This window comes from Myotis brandtii, unplaced genomic scaffold, assembly GCF_000412655.1.
Source record: "Myotis brandtii unplaced genomic scaffold, ASM41265v1 scaffold94, whole genome shotgun sequence".
NCBI classification, from domain to species: domain Eukaryota; kingdom Metazoa; phylum Chordata; class Mammalia; order Chiroptera; family Vespertilionidae; genus Myotis; species Myotis brandtii.
In genome coordinates this window covers 625,183-640,737 of record NW_005371876.1, presented here as the reverse complement: position 1 = coordinate 640,737, position 15,555 = coordinate 625,183, and the positions used below count along the sequence as shown (strand labels likewise).

Here is a 15,555-nt window from a genome sequence, read left to right as displayed (position 1 = left end):
CCAGCCTGCAAACAGCCATCAGCCCCTCACCCAGGCTGGCCAGGCACTCCTATATAATAAAAGGGTAATATGCAAATTGACCCTAACAGCAGAACGACTGGGAATGACTGGTCACTATGACACACACTGACCACCAGGGGGCAGATGCTCAATGCAGGAGCTGCCCCCTGGTGGTCAGTGCACTCCCACAGGGGGAGCTCTGCTCAGCCACAAGCCAGGCTGATGGCTGCCAGCACAGCGATGATGGCGGGAGCCTCTCCTGTCTCCTCAGCACTGCTAAGGATGTCCAACTGCAGCTTAGGCCTGCTCCCTGCTGGCAATTGGACATCCCCCGAGGGCTCCCGGGCTGCCAGAGGGATGTCTGACTGCCAGCTTAGGCCCAATCCCCCGGGTAGTGGGCCTAAACCAGCAGGTGGACATCCCCCGAGGGGTCCCAGACTGCGAGAGGGCACAGGCCAGACTGAGGGACCCACCCAAGTGCACAAATTTTTGTGCACTGGACCTCTAGTATATATATGTTTCTTAGGGGACTGTAATCTCTGATTCTTCAGACTGGTCTCCACTGTTCAATTATTTTATGCCTGTTGTTGTTTGTCCTCTTTGCTTATTCTTATGGAACAGATTTTTAATATACAGTCATATGTCACTTAATGATAGATATATGTACTGACAAATGTGTCATTAGGTGATTGCGTCATTGTGCAAATATCATAGAGTGCATTTATACAAACCTAGATGGTATAGCCTACTATACAGCTAGGCTGCATGATATAGCCTGTTGCTCTTAGGCTACAAGCCTATACAGCATACTGTAGACAATTATGACACAATGCTAACTATTTGTGTATCTAAACACAGAAAAGGTAGAAAAGTATTATATAAAAGATAAAATATGATAAACCTGAAGAGGGCACTTACCATGAATGGAGCTTTCAGGACTGGAAGGTGTTCTGGCCAGTGAGTGAGTGGTGAGTGAAGGTGAAGGCCTAGGACATTACCGTACACTACTGTAGACCTTAGAAACAGTCTCACAATCCCTTCTGCTTCCTTCCAACAGTGTTAGAAAGAGAACAGTGAAATGGTCAGTGCTGCTCCATGAACAGGGAAGTGGGCTGGATTGGTGGGAAAGACTGAGGAGAAACTGACTGGGAAAAGCATAGATCACCATAATAGTGACTGGCAGGAGGGAGTGAAAGGTGACCTGAGGAAATGGATAAGTAGGAATAAGAAACTGAGATGAAGAGACAAAGGAACATAAAGGATAGGCATGGCAATACAGTTTTGTCTATTGGATGTTGGAGCAGTGGTCAGATTTTTGAACTTTGTAATATTTGTAAGAAAAGAAGGTGTTTAACATAGAGAGGGTGTAGAACTGAGGACCCAATATTTTGACTTTGGAAATTTTTTTGTTGTTGTATTGACCCTACCTGTCACAAAGGCCTCTGTTTGTCATTAAATTAATGCATACCGTAAAACTTATCTATACTTTCTGTCATTACAACCTGAAAATATTTCCATAGTACAGGGACAGGCTATCACAGAAAGTTTTTACTAAAATGACAATGGCACTTAATAGTTGTTAAAAGGGGAAGGGATTGAGAAGTGCAGATTGGTAGTTACAGCACTCTGTCATGAGGCTGTAAAGTACAGGATAGAGAATATCTATATATATAAAAGACTAAGTGACCGTTATGACCAAACAACTGGAATGACCAGAACGACCGAATGACCAGCTGGTAGCAATGATGCGCACTGACTCAGACCTTGCTGCTGGGACCCTAACAGCCCTGAATCCAGTTCACCCGCACCCCGGACTCAGACAGGAGGAAAGAGGGAGCCAAATTCTTTGCAGAATCGGCTGCTGGTTAGCTTGTTGCTGGAGCCCTGACAGCCCTGAATCTGGTTCACCTGCACCCCAGACCCAGACAAGGCGAGATGGCCACAATCAGCCCTGATTTCTGGCCAGGCCTAGGGACCCCACCCATGCACAAATTCGTGCACCAGGCCTCTAGTAGGCAATAATATTGTAATAACTATATATAGTGCCAGTTGAGTACTGGAAATATCGAGGCACACTTTGCAAAGTATATATGATTATCTAGCCACCATGCTGTACACCTGAAACTAATAGAAAATAAAATAAAAAATTTAAAAATGGAAAAAAATCACATTTAAAGAAAAAAATAATTATTACTGTAAGTTACTGCCTGTGGACCTGTGTCCTTATACAGGGTCTTAGGTCCTCCACAGAGAATTTAGAGCAGTGTGCTCTGAAAACAATCAAGCTACCCAGAGGGCTGTAGTACCCTCTAAGTGTGCAGTGCTGGGGGAACAAGCTCCTCTGTGCCAAAGGAAGTCAGTGGTGACAGGCTGGGATGTGATCTCTGCCCTCAAAATTGAGGTGCTGTCAGTGAGAGGCAATCTATTGCCACACCCTGCAGATATTTCTCCCATCAGAGAAAAAACATCTTCTGAACATCTGTCTTTCTATTTCTTACAGAAAATTCAGTTCTATTATAATCTCATGGGACCACCATTGTATATACAGTCCATTGTTGACCAAAACGTTGTTGCGCAATACATGACTATACATGATTGAACACTGGGGAACATTGCCTTACAACCCATGGAGTTAAGTCTCAACTAGAGAGAAATAGTGAGAAAGTTATTTTAATTTGTCCACTTTTGTATGTTTAATAAAGAAAAAACTACACAGAGTTTTACAGCAATTCCTTTGTGTCAGAGTACAGACTAATCCCCTTTTCTTCCCTCTCTCCTCTCTTCTTCCCTCTCCACTCTGTTCTTCTCTTCTCTTCTCTTCTCTTCTCTTCTCTTCTCTTCTCTTCCTTTCCTTTCCTTTCCTTTCCTTTCCTTTCCTTTCCTTTCCTTTCCTTTCCTTTCCTTTCCTTTCCTTTCCTTTCCTTTCCTTTCCTTTCCTTTCCTTTCCTTTCCTTTCCTTTCCTTTCCTTTCCTTTCCTTTCCGTTCTTTTCCTTTCCTTTCCATTATCTACTACAGGCTTGGTGCATGAAATTCTTCTCTGGGGGTTGGGGGTGGGGGGGTCCCTCAGCCTGGCCTGTACCCTCGGGGGATGTCCCACTGCTGGTTTGTGGGAGGCGACCAGCGGTGGCACTGGCCAGCCAGCCCTGCCCCCTGATCGCTGCCGCTGGTCACCTCCCTCTCAGGGGGCACTCAACGCAGGAGCTCCTGCATTGAGCATATACCCCCTGGTGGTCAGTGTGCATCATAGTGACCAGTCATTACACCAGTCATTCCGCTGTTCAGTTGATTTGCATATTAGGGTTTTATTATATTATCTATGTCCTAAGTTCTGTAGTATAACTAAGGAAAAAGGGCACCCAGGGGCCTTGGGATACTGTTGCTCTCTTATCCTACATCAAATTAAAAGGCCTGGAAAGGGTAGGTGTGGGGTGGAGGGGGTCAATGATAAAAAAGGGGGACATCTATAATACTTTCAACAATAAAGATAAATTTTAAAATAAGGTAGGGAAATATTTTTTAGTTATGGTTACAATGTAAAAAGAAATGTACCCAGAAAAAATAACTACTAAGAGAAACTAGAATTTATTTATGCATTTTAAATTCCATATGTCTAAAAATAGTATCTTATTGTAAAAATAAAATGAAACATCCTGTACCTAGTGTCTTTGTGATACCTCCATAGACTGGCATTTGCCACACAAGGATTCTCTCATTAGGAATTGGTTCCAGAACTGGCACCGTTGTGACGGTGCACTTCTGGACTAAAGCTTCTCTTATAAGAATAAGGACATGATCACAATGTACTTATGAGATCAAGACGGGTTCCTTAGCAAGTGCTCCCCTATCAACCACTCTGTTCAATTCCTGTCGCTCTTAATGGGGTTCTAGGAAGGGGATGTCATACTTCTGCTTTGTACGTCTGGCTGATTTTCCTGACCTGAAGTGAATAAAACATTGTTTGCTAATTTTTTTCAACCTAATGCCTCACACTTTACCTTGTTGAAAATCCCTGAACTTTCTAGCTTGTGGTTAGTACACACAACTCAATTTTTACAAATATAGATACCTTATCATTTTGATATTTATTTAGTCATTTTAATGGGAAACTGTATAGTTAAATATTTGGGCTTGAAATGTTGGTCTTTATTAAGTTTTTTTTAACTCTAATCTTTTTTTATATTCTGAATTTTTGTTTTCTAATTCAGTTCTCTATTACACTACATGAAGGATACTATAATCTTTGTGGATTTTCGCATAGAGAAGGGAAGCCATACCACAGAAAGTACTCAATTTCAAAAGAGCTGATTTAAAAAAATAAAGTTTTATATGCTTTCCATATATGCTTGTATTTATAAACCTGGATGAGTTGGCTGTTGTTGTTAGTATGCATTCTTAAGTTTTATCTTGCAATAATAAGCCCTTTCTAATCTGGCCTCATTCTACCTGTTCAATTTAATTTTATTCCAGTTCATCCAAAGCTGCAGCCACACTGAAATTATCAGTTACCTGAACATGCCGTATACATTATGTAGGTATCTATTCATAAAAAGTCTTTGCTCATTTTCTGTGTGTTGAAAAATGTTGTTCAAGTCAAAGCTGAAATGTCACTCATTGTAAGATGTCATTCCATGTTCTATAAGTGAAGTGGGTCCCTTGGACTCAAATGTACATTGGTCACACCGCTATGAAAGCCCTTGTGTTGGGTTGTAATGATATATTTCATTTAACCTATGAAATTCTCAAGTACGCTCATCTTTGCATCCTCTGTGTCCAGCATAGTCACTGTATGTGCCCAGTAAATATGGCCCAATGAATAAAATAAATGAAAACTGTATGATTGCTTCATAGCCAAATTAATTTAAAAATTATATCTATAATTTTATTCAATGTCTTCTCTAAGATACTAATTAAGCACATTTATAATATTTACATATCATTTCATATACTAAAGCTGAAATAAAATGAATATTTGTGAAAATGTCATTGCTACGCTGCTCAATACAAAAATTACCAATTTTTTTTTTCTGCTTTCTCTTATATATGCCCTCTGGACCCAATCCTAGGATCCAAAGATGTTTTACAGTGACTGAGCCAAGAAAGTTTAATCAAACAAAGAGTTTTCACCTTACCATTCCATCTCCGCATTTTGTTCCAGGAGCAACCAGGCCCACGTCTCTAGGATTGTGGTATAAATAAAAGGTTTTGCAGTCAGTGGTGACATTCTTCTTTGGAACCTTCATATGATAGATCTTTTCTTCTCCAAGGAAAGATGAGTGCTGTCCTCCGGTGCAGTATATCTTTCCACATTTGATGTCTCTGGAGAAAAGGGACAGCATTCTCAGTCCTGGGACCAGAACAGAACTTCGGAGACTAGGTTTGCCCTGAAGTGGCCTGGCCACTGTTTTCTAGGCCCGGGCTGGCCAGCGGACTGCGGAAGAGCCAGGAGCGGGGTAGACTGGGGTGCAGTCCAGTCCTGACCCAGGGAACTGAGATGAATAGGCAAAGCTATAAATTGCTCATATTTCTTTCTGATATCTTTGTGGTCCTCACAAATCTATATTAGTTTAAGCTTACAGAAGAATATGTTTATTAGTAATTTGAATTAGCATAACTTGAATCAGGATGCTAGGATTTCTTTCTTATTCTCCCTTGCATAGAGTGCATTAGTTGATTCCTATAATAAACCCGTGAGGTGTGATTATTATAATCTCCGTTTTGAGGATTAGGAAGTAATTGGAAGTAAGGAAAGTTCAATGACTGCCCATTTTCACCTACTGTTGTTTTCAGGCCAAATCCTGTTTCATGGCATGCAAAGCCCTGCCAAGTATCAGCAACAAACACGGACTCAGCTCATGCTTTTAAAAATCAGATCTAACTTCCAATTCTTCCATTTCTCTTCCAACTTCAACTTCTACCTTTCTTGTTATGGCTTCACTCTTTCCTCCTCTCTTCCTCTTTTAACCTTTTCTACTTATTTTCTTCTTCCTCCTGTTTGCTCCTTTCTCTTTTTTATTCCTCCCTTTCCCACAGAAGAACATAACATCTTTCCTATCTTTCCTCCTTGTAGTCTGTGACCTTCAGCAAATGAATACAGTACATAAATGCCAGCTGACACTGTCAGGGATGCGTGCTCTCTCCCTTTCCCCTTCCGTCGTCCCAGTCACCTCAGCAAAAAGAAGTTAACAGCTGACAGAACAAGAGCCGCTCTGATCTGGCAAAACATTCTTGGAGGGCACTCATTTTTCTTCACAAGGCACTTACTTGTCTTCACAGGGAATTAATTTGCTTTTCTTGCTTTTGCAGTATCCGAATTTATCTCCCTTTTTATTCATGATGTAGCAGATATCAGGACTTCCTTTTGCTTCTGGGATGCAAAATGATATAATAAAAGTAAAACAATGAAAGCATGAATATTGTTCATTATAAAATACTTTATTTTTTCTGATGTAAATGAAATTTCAATATTATGTAATGGTGAAGCAGAATGGAATAAATAGCTAATTTAAAAATTATTCTATTCCCTCAGATGATATGTAGTATGGGTATATAAAAGTAATAAACATACCTTAATCTACATACTGAGATAGTCAATTAATATTAGAGGCAATGTCAATTAATATTAAAGGTAATATGTGAAGAGGTGCTAGGAAATATCTTTAAAAAATTACACACATGGCATTATTTTGAACAATAACAGAGAAATAACGACTATTAGCATTATCAGTCACCCACAGTAACTGTCTCTCACCATGATCAAACAATTCGGAGCACTGGTCGTCCCGGGTGGGACATCTCCCCAGGAAGCAGTAGCCTTTTGCATTCTTGCAAGGAGTTCCATTGGCTTGGAATTGGTCCTGCGGACACGCAGAGGAGTGGCCCGTACACGCTTCAGGAAAATCACATTCATCTTTTGCTGGTCTGCATAAGGACCCTGCTTTTTTCATCTGTTGAAGAAAACCAAACAGATTAAATCTTGGGCAAATCTGGATAGGTAAGGTTCAATAAATAGGAGGAAGATTGACCCATTTAATTTATCTCAAAAAGTTTTTAGGACTGAATCATACCTTCCTTTTCCATTCCACTGAGAATTATCATCATTTGTGAATGCTTTGGCTTTTATTCATTTAAGCAATGCCAAAATGGTGTTTTTGAGATTTGGTATTAGGACAGCTTTGGGCAGAGTTGGGATGGACATAAATTGAGAAATGAATAAATGTTCTGTTCATCTTGTCTTCTTCAATCCTTGCTCCAGCACTTCTCCCCTCCCCCAACCACCACCACACACACACACACACACACACACACACACACACACACACACCTGGAAGCCCCTGCCTATCAGGAGGAATCTCCATTCCCAAGAATCCGATTTCTCCCATGAAGTAGAACCATCCCCTGACTTCACTGGAGGGCACTGCATGGATGTATTCCCTCATTCAGCCATTCAATCTGCATTGAATTGTGCTGAGTTCCGAAACTATTTCAAGATGAGTAAGACATGCTTCCCTTTCCCTTGTGATTTCACAATCTAGTGGCGTAAAAGAAGTGTCAATAAATGCTTGCACAGAGCCATTGGGATTTCTGGTCATCTTGCCTAGAAACCTATCTCCAATTCCAGCATAACCCTTTTCCCTATTTGTTCACTCTTGTTGGGATGCCAATCCACACCCCTACCCCAACCTGAGGTTGAATAGTTTGGTAATGATTTAAAAGAAGCAAGAGTAATGTTAGCCATATAACTCCATTTCTGAAACACCAAGCAATGCATACCCACTTCTCCACTTCCCAGACCAAAACACTGCCCAGTACTTAGAAGTCAGAGCATCTCAGAAGAGGTGCTGTTGTGTACAAGCAAGCCGAGCCCGAGTCTGGGATTCGTGGCACCTTCCTCTCTGTAAAAAATCAATAAAATATATTTTAAAAAAAGAAGCAAGAGTAACGTTAGCCATGTAACTCCATTTCTGAAACACCAAGCAATGCATACCTACTTCTCCACTTCCCAGACCAAAACACTGCCCAGTACTTAGAAGTCAGAGCATCTCAGAAGAGGTGCTGTTGTGTACAAGCAAGCCGAGCCCGAGTCTGGGATTCGTGGCAAAGGATTTTAGTGGTCAGACAGCACGTTGGTCCTTTGTTCACATAATCAACTACAGACAGAGAAATCTGGAGCTAGCAACGGATCTTACTTGACAAGATTCACAGCATTCTCCTTCTGCACAAGTAAATCCTGGCTTCAACAGACACTTGTTGGCATCACAGCAAGGATTAGTGCACTCCTGGCAATAACCAAAAATTAAAAATCAGAAATTGGATTGCAGTTTGGCTCCTGTTTGAAGAGTTAATCAGCTGTGCTTCTGAGAAATTTAGCATCACTTGTGTTTCAGAGTTAAATACAAATGCATGGTCCTTAGCTACGACAGCTATACAAGGTGGGGCAGAAGTAGGCTTACAGTTATTCATATGGGAAATAATACAATAATAAATAAGAATACAATAATGAACTCTGTGTTTCGCATACTTGCTACTGTAAACCTACTTTTGCCAAGCCGTTATAAAGACTACTGCTTGCCATTGGTGTTGGGGACTTTTACTTTGTCTCCTTCCCACCTGGTTGCTCAGTATCCCAAAGTTCATGACCGCCCATTCTCCTGATGACCGCTCTCCGGGAGGGTCTTGCTGCTTCTCTATTCTAAAGGTTTGATGTGAGATAATACAACTTCTGAAGATCTGATTTCACATTTTCCTTAAGAATCCAAGTATTTCAGGCTGACATTTACTTTTTAATGCATAATTAAATAATAACAGCAAGTTGGACACATAGGCTCTATCTGCTCATAATTTAAACTGCAAACAGAACTGTCTGCATCTGGTCATGTGAGTTACTTCATATGTGAGGGTGAAACTGTGAACCATTACAAAGAAACTGCATGGACAAAGGCATCAATTTCAAAGTTAAAGCCTCTGTACATTTCATGAAAGACATTTGAAGACTTGATGTTTTGTAACCTATGGATGTTTTGTAACCTTGATGCTTTGTTCCCACTCTGATTGTGGAGTCCCTTAATTGCCATCCTACTAGACTTTTTTAAAAAATTAAATTTATTGGGGTGACATCTGTCAACATATCATATAGGTTTCAGGTGTGGGTTTCTTACTTTTTGGAGCTGTGTCACGTCTCCAATGCACATACTCAGAATGAGGTCTTTGGACCTGCAGCATCAGTATAATCTTTCAAGTTGGTAGGAATGAAATATCTCAGCCCACTCCAGACCAATTGAATAAAAAAAACACATTTTATCAACATCTCCAGCTGATGCATCTGTACTTGGTAATTTGAGAAGAAATTGTCTAATACAATTTCTTGAAATAAATAACTCTATGTTGAAGAAAAGCTGATGAAGAGTTACTTTAAAATTTGCCTTAAAGGATTATTCTAAATGTTTCAGAGACTAAGACTGCAATATATATATGAAAGGTTAGAAGTTTCCTGCTCAATTATAAGACAGTTTTTTTTAATAACATGAGCTGTCACACCAGGCTATAGCTAGCCTCATAATTTCCAGAGTAAAACAGGATTGACTGTGAAGGATTTTGTAGAGTGAATTCCTACTGTTCATGAGAGACCAGAGAATGACACAAATGGGCCTTACTTACAAGAAGAGCCAATCTATAATAATAAAAGGGTAATATGCTAATTAGACTGGACGTCATTCTGGATGTCATCCCGGACATTCTTCCAGACCAAGCTGGGGCTGGAGAGAAGCCCGGGTCCCGGGTGCCAGAGGGAAGCCGGTGCCGGCAGCCTGGGGAAGGAAGGCCTACTCTTGCACAAATTTTGTGCATCAGGCCTCTAGTTAATATATAAAGCAGTGACTGTGATGGAGTGGACCTCCAGCAAGATCATTATACACAATTTATTACTCAGTAGGAAGCCTTTGATAAGGCTGCACCAACAGCCTGTTTCCAAATGAGAAAAAAGAAGCACGGTCTTTAAAGTTTTACAAGGAATTTCATGGTTGATTAATGGCTACATCCCTGCCTAGGTTCTAGCCGAGCACAAACTTTGTACTTTAAAGACGTGCCCTGGCCAGTTTGCCTCAGTGGATAGAGAGTCGGTCCCGGGTTTGATTCCAATCAAGGGCACATGCCCAGATTGTGGGCTCCATCCCCAATGGGGGGCATGCAGGAGGCAGCCGATCAATGATTCTCTTTCATCATTGATGTTTCTATCTCTCTCTCCCTCTCCCTTCCTCTCTGAAATTAATAAGAATATATTTTAAAAAAAGAAAAAAAACAGCATCATTTGCAAATACCTGAGCAGGGCCACAATCACATTCTTCTCCCTCATCCAAGTTCTTGTTTCCACAAGATGGAGAATCATTTGAGTTATCAATAAATGGAACATTAAACATGCATGCTGGCTCATAATCTTTCAGGAATTTCTCATACTGTATTCTGTTGCATTTACTGAATTTTAGTGCAGGAATGCTAGAGATAAGTTAAAAGTAAAGATTAGTCATATCATTGCATACTGGTAGAATAACTGTGAAAATTTTATAAATAATTTAGAAAGAAAAATATAAATAGTCAACTCTAAGAGTCTATTTTTCTTACTCTTGCCTTTCTGTTACAGCAGAGTGACTGAGCTCTTCATTATATAAAATGTCTTATTGAAACACAGCCAACAAATGCTATTATGGTGAAAATGCGTTGACTTTATCAGCACCAGAAAATCCTTCATGAACCTTGGTTTAGGCTGATAGTCCTTGCTTGCTGCTCCCATATCACTTTTTATTTTTTCTTGAACTAATCGATATACTTGGTTATCATCCATGTAAGATCACAGGCTTCTCAGTGCAAAGACTGTATCATGTTCAATTTTTTTTTTAAAGAAAAGCACCTGTTGCCCTAGCCTGCTTGGCTCAGTGGATAGAGTGTTGGCCCTTGGACTGAAGGGTCCCAGGTTTGATTCCTGTCAAGGGCACATACCTCAGTTGCAGGCTTGATCCCTGGCCCTGGTCGGGGGGCATGGGGGAGGCAACCAATCAGTGTGTCTCTCTCATATCAATGTTTCTTTCTTCCCATCTCTCCCCTTCCTTTCCACTCTCTCTAAAAAATCAATGGGAAAATATCCTCAGGTGAGGATTAACAAAAAAATGAAAAATAGAAAAAGAAAGGCACTAGTTACTACAGTGGCTGGAACAGAGTAGTTGTCTATAAATATTTGTTGAAACAAACTATTCATTTAATAATATGTAACACATCTTAGGAATGGGATATAGTTTTAGAAAACTGAAATTGATCTCCCTCCTATTTTCTTTTTGTTTTGACTCCTTTCCATCCTTATTGACACATAGATCAAATAGAGATGGATGTTTAGAGTCCTGAATACATTAGATGACTAGATTAGGATGGTGGGGCCCTGAAAATAAATGACTAATTATGTGGATAACCATATAAAATTAGATATCAGTTATTAATTCTTCCTCTATGCTAGTCACTATGCTTGGGTCCTTTAGCTATTTTCCTCCATTTAATCAATATATAGAAGTACTGGCTACCATCAAGTAATATTTTTTCTACTTTATACAATGCACTACGTGCACCTACTGTGAGAGAGTTCAGAGATGTGCAAGGCTTGGGGCCTGACTACAGCTAATTCAATGCTGGGAGCAAGCTGGACATCCTCTCATTCTGTCTCTAGGGAGTGCCGTGTATGTGTCTGGGACTTTTCTAGACAGTGGTTCTATAACAATGAACAAAGAAAAACAAAACAAAACAAAAAAACCCTGACCTCATGATACGTGTATTCTAATGGAGGAGGAAAATAACTAAATATGTAAAACATAGACTATATTAGAAAGTGGTTAATACTAAAGGGGGGATTAAAGCAAAGGGTGAGGGTGTGCATACTGTTAGAGTATATCTGTGAGGGGACAGGATTGAAAAACTGGATCAGGTAGCTATGAAGGCTTTGCGGAGAATGACGTTTCAGTAATGATGATAAACCAAGGCATGTGGAGTGTGTCCCTCTCCTGAGCAGCTGGGTATAGTGACTAATTGATTGTCATATACTTTTGCAATGTGCTCAGATGGAGTTTTAGAATTTCTCTCATTATATCACTAGGAGATACACTACCAATGGGTATGATTTAGTTCCCTGAGGGAAGCACCTTACCGTAACTGCTTTTGTAATAGATCTTCTGGAGTATATTAGGAAAAATTCTATATAATCACAATATACCCCTACAATGTAGAATTTGAATCAAAAGTCACTCTCAAAATATTTTAATGTGTTCTCTATATCATTTGAGCCTTACCTTCCACCTTTATCCATCACACATGTTCCCAGCGTGCAGGTACATGGGTAATCGTCATGCTGCATCCCAAGGTTATGCCCCAGCTGATGGGCCATTCGGCTTGCAATCACATTAAGGTCAGGTAAAAGATCCTGATGCCAAAAGAAGATGTCATTAGACATTTCTACAAGACAGCACGCTATAGGAAATAGTGCTTTGAACTAATGGTTGAAACCTGTTTTCTAGCTTCTGGTTAACTGATACTTATTTGAGAGGCCATGGACTTACCTCCCTCTTCTGCCCCTCAGTTTCTTTAATTTTATAATGAGGTTGGACAAATGATGTTTTGAGTGGCTCTAAATCTACCATTTTGAAATACTTTTTTGTGGTATAATAATGGTCATTGTTGGAGTTATACAGACACATTCTTACAAATAGCTAAAAATTATTAACTAATGCTTTACCCAATTAAATAAACATTACTACCATCCATATACCAGATAATCAAAGGGGGTAAAAATAAAAATATGTGTGGTTCATGTTTTCAATGTGCAGTCTCACATTGCACAAAATTGTTATGCAATCATGAGAATGGAGTTTCTACTTGAAGAAAACCAGAAGAGTCAGTGCTGCAAAATCCAACACAAAATTGATTGTTACCTGTTTGTAGTTCTATTTAACATTTTAATCTTTATATTATTTTCAAAAATATGAATTTCCAAAGGGGATGGAATATCAGGTTACTGTAAAAGTAAAATACCACTAATTTGGTAATTTCATCTTGCTCATTTAAGTTTAAAATATGCTCTAGGTTATAATTTCATAATTTAAGTGGTGACTGCCTATTAATGATTAGGTTGACTCTTTATGCAACATTTATGTTATTAAAATTCCATGATTCCATGGGCAAACACATAATCATACAAAGAATCATACAATAAATAGTTCATGAATTCATTTTAATAAGTTCTAGCTTTTAATTTCAACATCGTAACAAGACTGGGCTGAGCATTGCAATCATTAGGTAGGCACTAAAAAAAGTAATCCAAGTCTTAATGTTTTCAAATATTTCTTTAATACTGTTACTTGGACAGTACTTACTAGAAGCTCAGTGACTTGGGAAAGGATCAGATAAACAAGGATCAGAGTCAGCAGTGTGAAGGTCTTATGCTTTTGGAAAAGAAATTGCAAGTCTGCCTTGATGTGATATTTTATATGACCTATGCAATTTCTTTTCAGCACAAGAACAATTATTCTCACTTGCTAAATCAGTCGAATTTAATGGACTTTACATGTCCTGTACACAACTCTATTTAATATGCAAAATAACTTTTTAAATCTTTGCATGTTAATTTCTATATGATGTTATCTTAAACTATGAACACTGCTTTACCTTTATTATTCATCTATAGTTTTTTTTATAAAACATTTCCTTTCTCATTTAATAAAAGCAACATGGAAGTTTGATCATGACATATGTTGGTGGGGATATATTAAGGAATGCATACTTGGTCCCTTTCACTAGGACACAGAATATTACAGAAGTTTAATTCAAACTTTTTATTAAGTAGTATAACATAAATAAACACAGCCCACCTTGACGACACTGCAGGAATAATAGGGCAGGCACATACCCCCTGGATAAGAAATTCCTTGTGCATTGGTATAAAGCCACTTCCCACTATAAACAAAATGAAAATACACTCTTTAATATGAGATAGTAGTATAATTAATACATGCATTGAACCACAGTGAACTCCCACAATGCTAGCGCCTTTGCACATGAAAGTGTCTTTTCTTTTTCCTGGAGTTAAGGATGACTTCAGTTGACATTAAGCTCATTTTAAAACTGCGGCATATTAGATGCATTGAAAAGTCAATGCAATATTTAGTTGAAATCATATGAAAGTACTTTCTTAAAAATAACAATGATAGAGTCCCATTTTACTTGACTTCAGTTTACCCTGTATCCAGCTCTGGATAAAATAACTTAAAAAAAAATTAAAATGTTTAGAGCCTGGCCAGTGTGGCTCAGTGGTTGAGCATCACAGTTTGATGCCTGGTCAGGGCATATGCCCAGGGTGCAGGCTCAATCCCCAGTGGAGTGTGCAGGAGGCAACCGATCAATGATTCTTTCTCATCATAGATGTTTCTATCTTTCTCTTCCTCCCTGAAATCAATAAAAATCTATATTTTAAAAAAGGTTCAGAGGTAAAAATGCAACATAGTGAATGGACTCAACACCATGATTAATTGGTTGTGTTTGAAAAATTTTAAAAATGTCGAATCAGCCATAAAAAAATATAGAGAATTTGATAGCTATGATCAAAGATTTAAAAGAGTTGTCATGTGAAAACAGAACTAACCCTAGATTAACTGAAAAGACAGATGTAGATGTGTATATCAAAGAAATCTAAATCTGGTATCTTTCAAGAAAAACATTTAGAGTTGGAACACCTAAAGAGAGTTATCATGGGCTGGAAGGCCACTCTTGGAGTATAGTAGGGATTTACACACAAGAAAGGTGGTCAGGCTGGATGACCTCTTTTAATCTTTAATGTGTTCAGCCAAGAAGATGTACTCTCCAGCTGGCATTGCTCAATGATTGAGCTCCCATGAACCAGGAGGTCACTGTGTGATTCCCAGTCAAGCACATGTTTGGGTTGCAGGCTTAATCCCCAGTAGAGGTGGTGCAGGAGGCAGCCAATCAATGATTCTCTAGCATCATTCATGTTTCTATGTCTCTCTCCCTCTCCTCCCTTCCCCTAGCTGAAATCAATAAAAAATATATATAACATATACATATGTATGTATAATATATGTGTGTGTGTGTGTGCTTATATATGTACGAGAGGCCCAGTGCACGAAATTTGAGCACTCGGTGGGGAGGGTCCCTCAGCACAGCCTGCGCCCTCTCGCTATCCAGGAGCCCTTGGGAGATGTCCGACTGAAGGCTGTCAGTTGGACATCCTTAGTGCTGCCATGGAGGCAAGAGAGGCTCCTGCCACCAGTGCTGTGCTCATCAGCCATGAACCTGGCTTCTGGCTGAGCAGCGCTTCTGCTGTGGGAGCGCACTGACCACTGGGGGCAGCCCCTGCATTGAGCATCTTCCCCCTGGTGGTCAGTGTGCATCATAGCAACTGGTCATTCTGCCGTAGGGCTGAAACTGGCTCTCTGACATCCCCTGATGGGTCCTGGATTGCCAGAGGGGTCAGGCCAGGCTGAGGGACCCCACCGGTGCACGATCGGGGCTGG

At 39.7% G+C, this 15,555-nt stretch overlaps 1 protein-coding gene across 1 annotated transcript in view; it reads right to left on the bottom strand.

The window, feature by feature from the left end:
- The window catches only part of ADAM7 (ADAM metallopeptidase domain 7), a 77,610-nt gene that overhangs the window by 27,816 nt on the left and 34,239 nt on the right, over positions 1–15,555 (bottom strand). The window contains exons 10-16 of the mRNA XM_005885926.1: positions 13,897–13,981; positions 12,322–12,452; positions 10,315–10,489; positions 8,188–8,277; positions 6,750–6,945; positions 6,263–6,365; positions 5,131–5,317 (exon numbers count right to left, since the gene is read on the bottom strand). Coding sequence (XP_005885988.1) covers positions 5,131–5,317; positions 6,263–6,365; positions 6,750–6,945; positions 8,188–8,277; positions 10,315–10,489; positions 12,322–12,452; positions 13,897–13,981 — 967 coding nt within the window. The remainder of the gene's footprint in view (positions 1–5,130; positions 5,318–6,262; positions 6,366–6,749; positions 6,946–8,187; positions 8,278–10,314; positions 10,490–12,321; positions 12,453–13,896; positions 13,982–15,555) is intronic.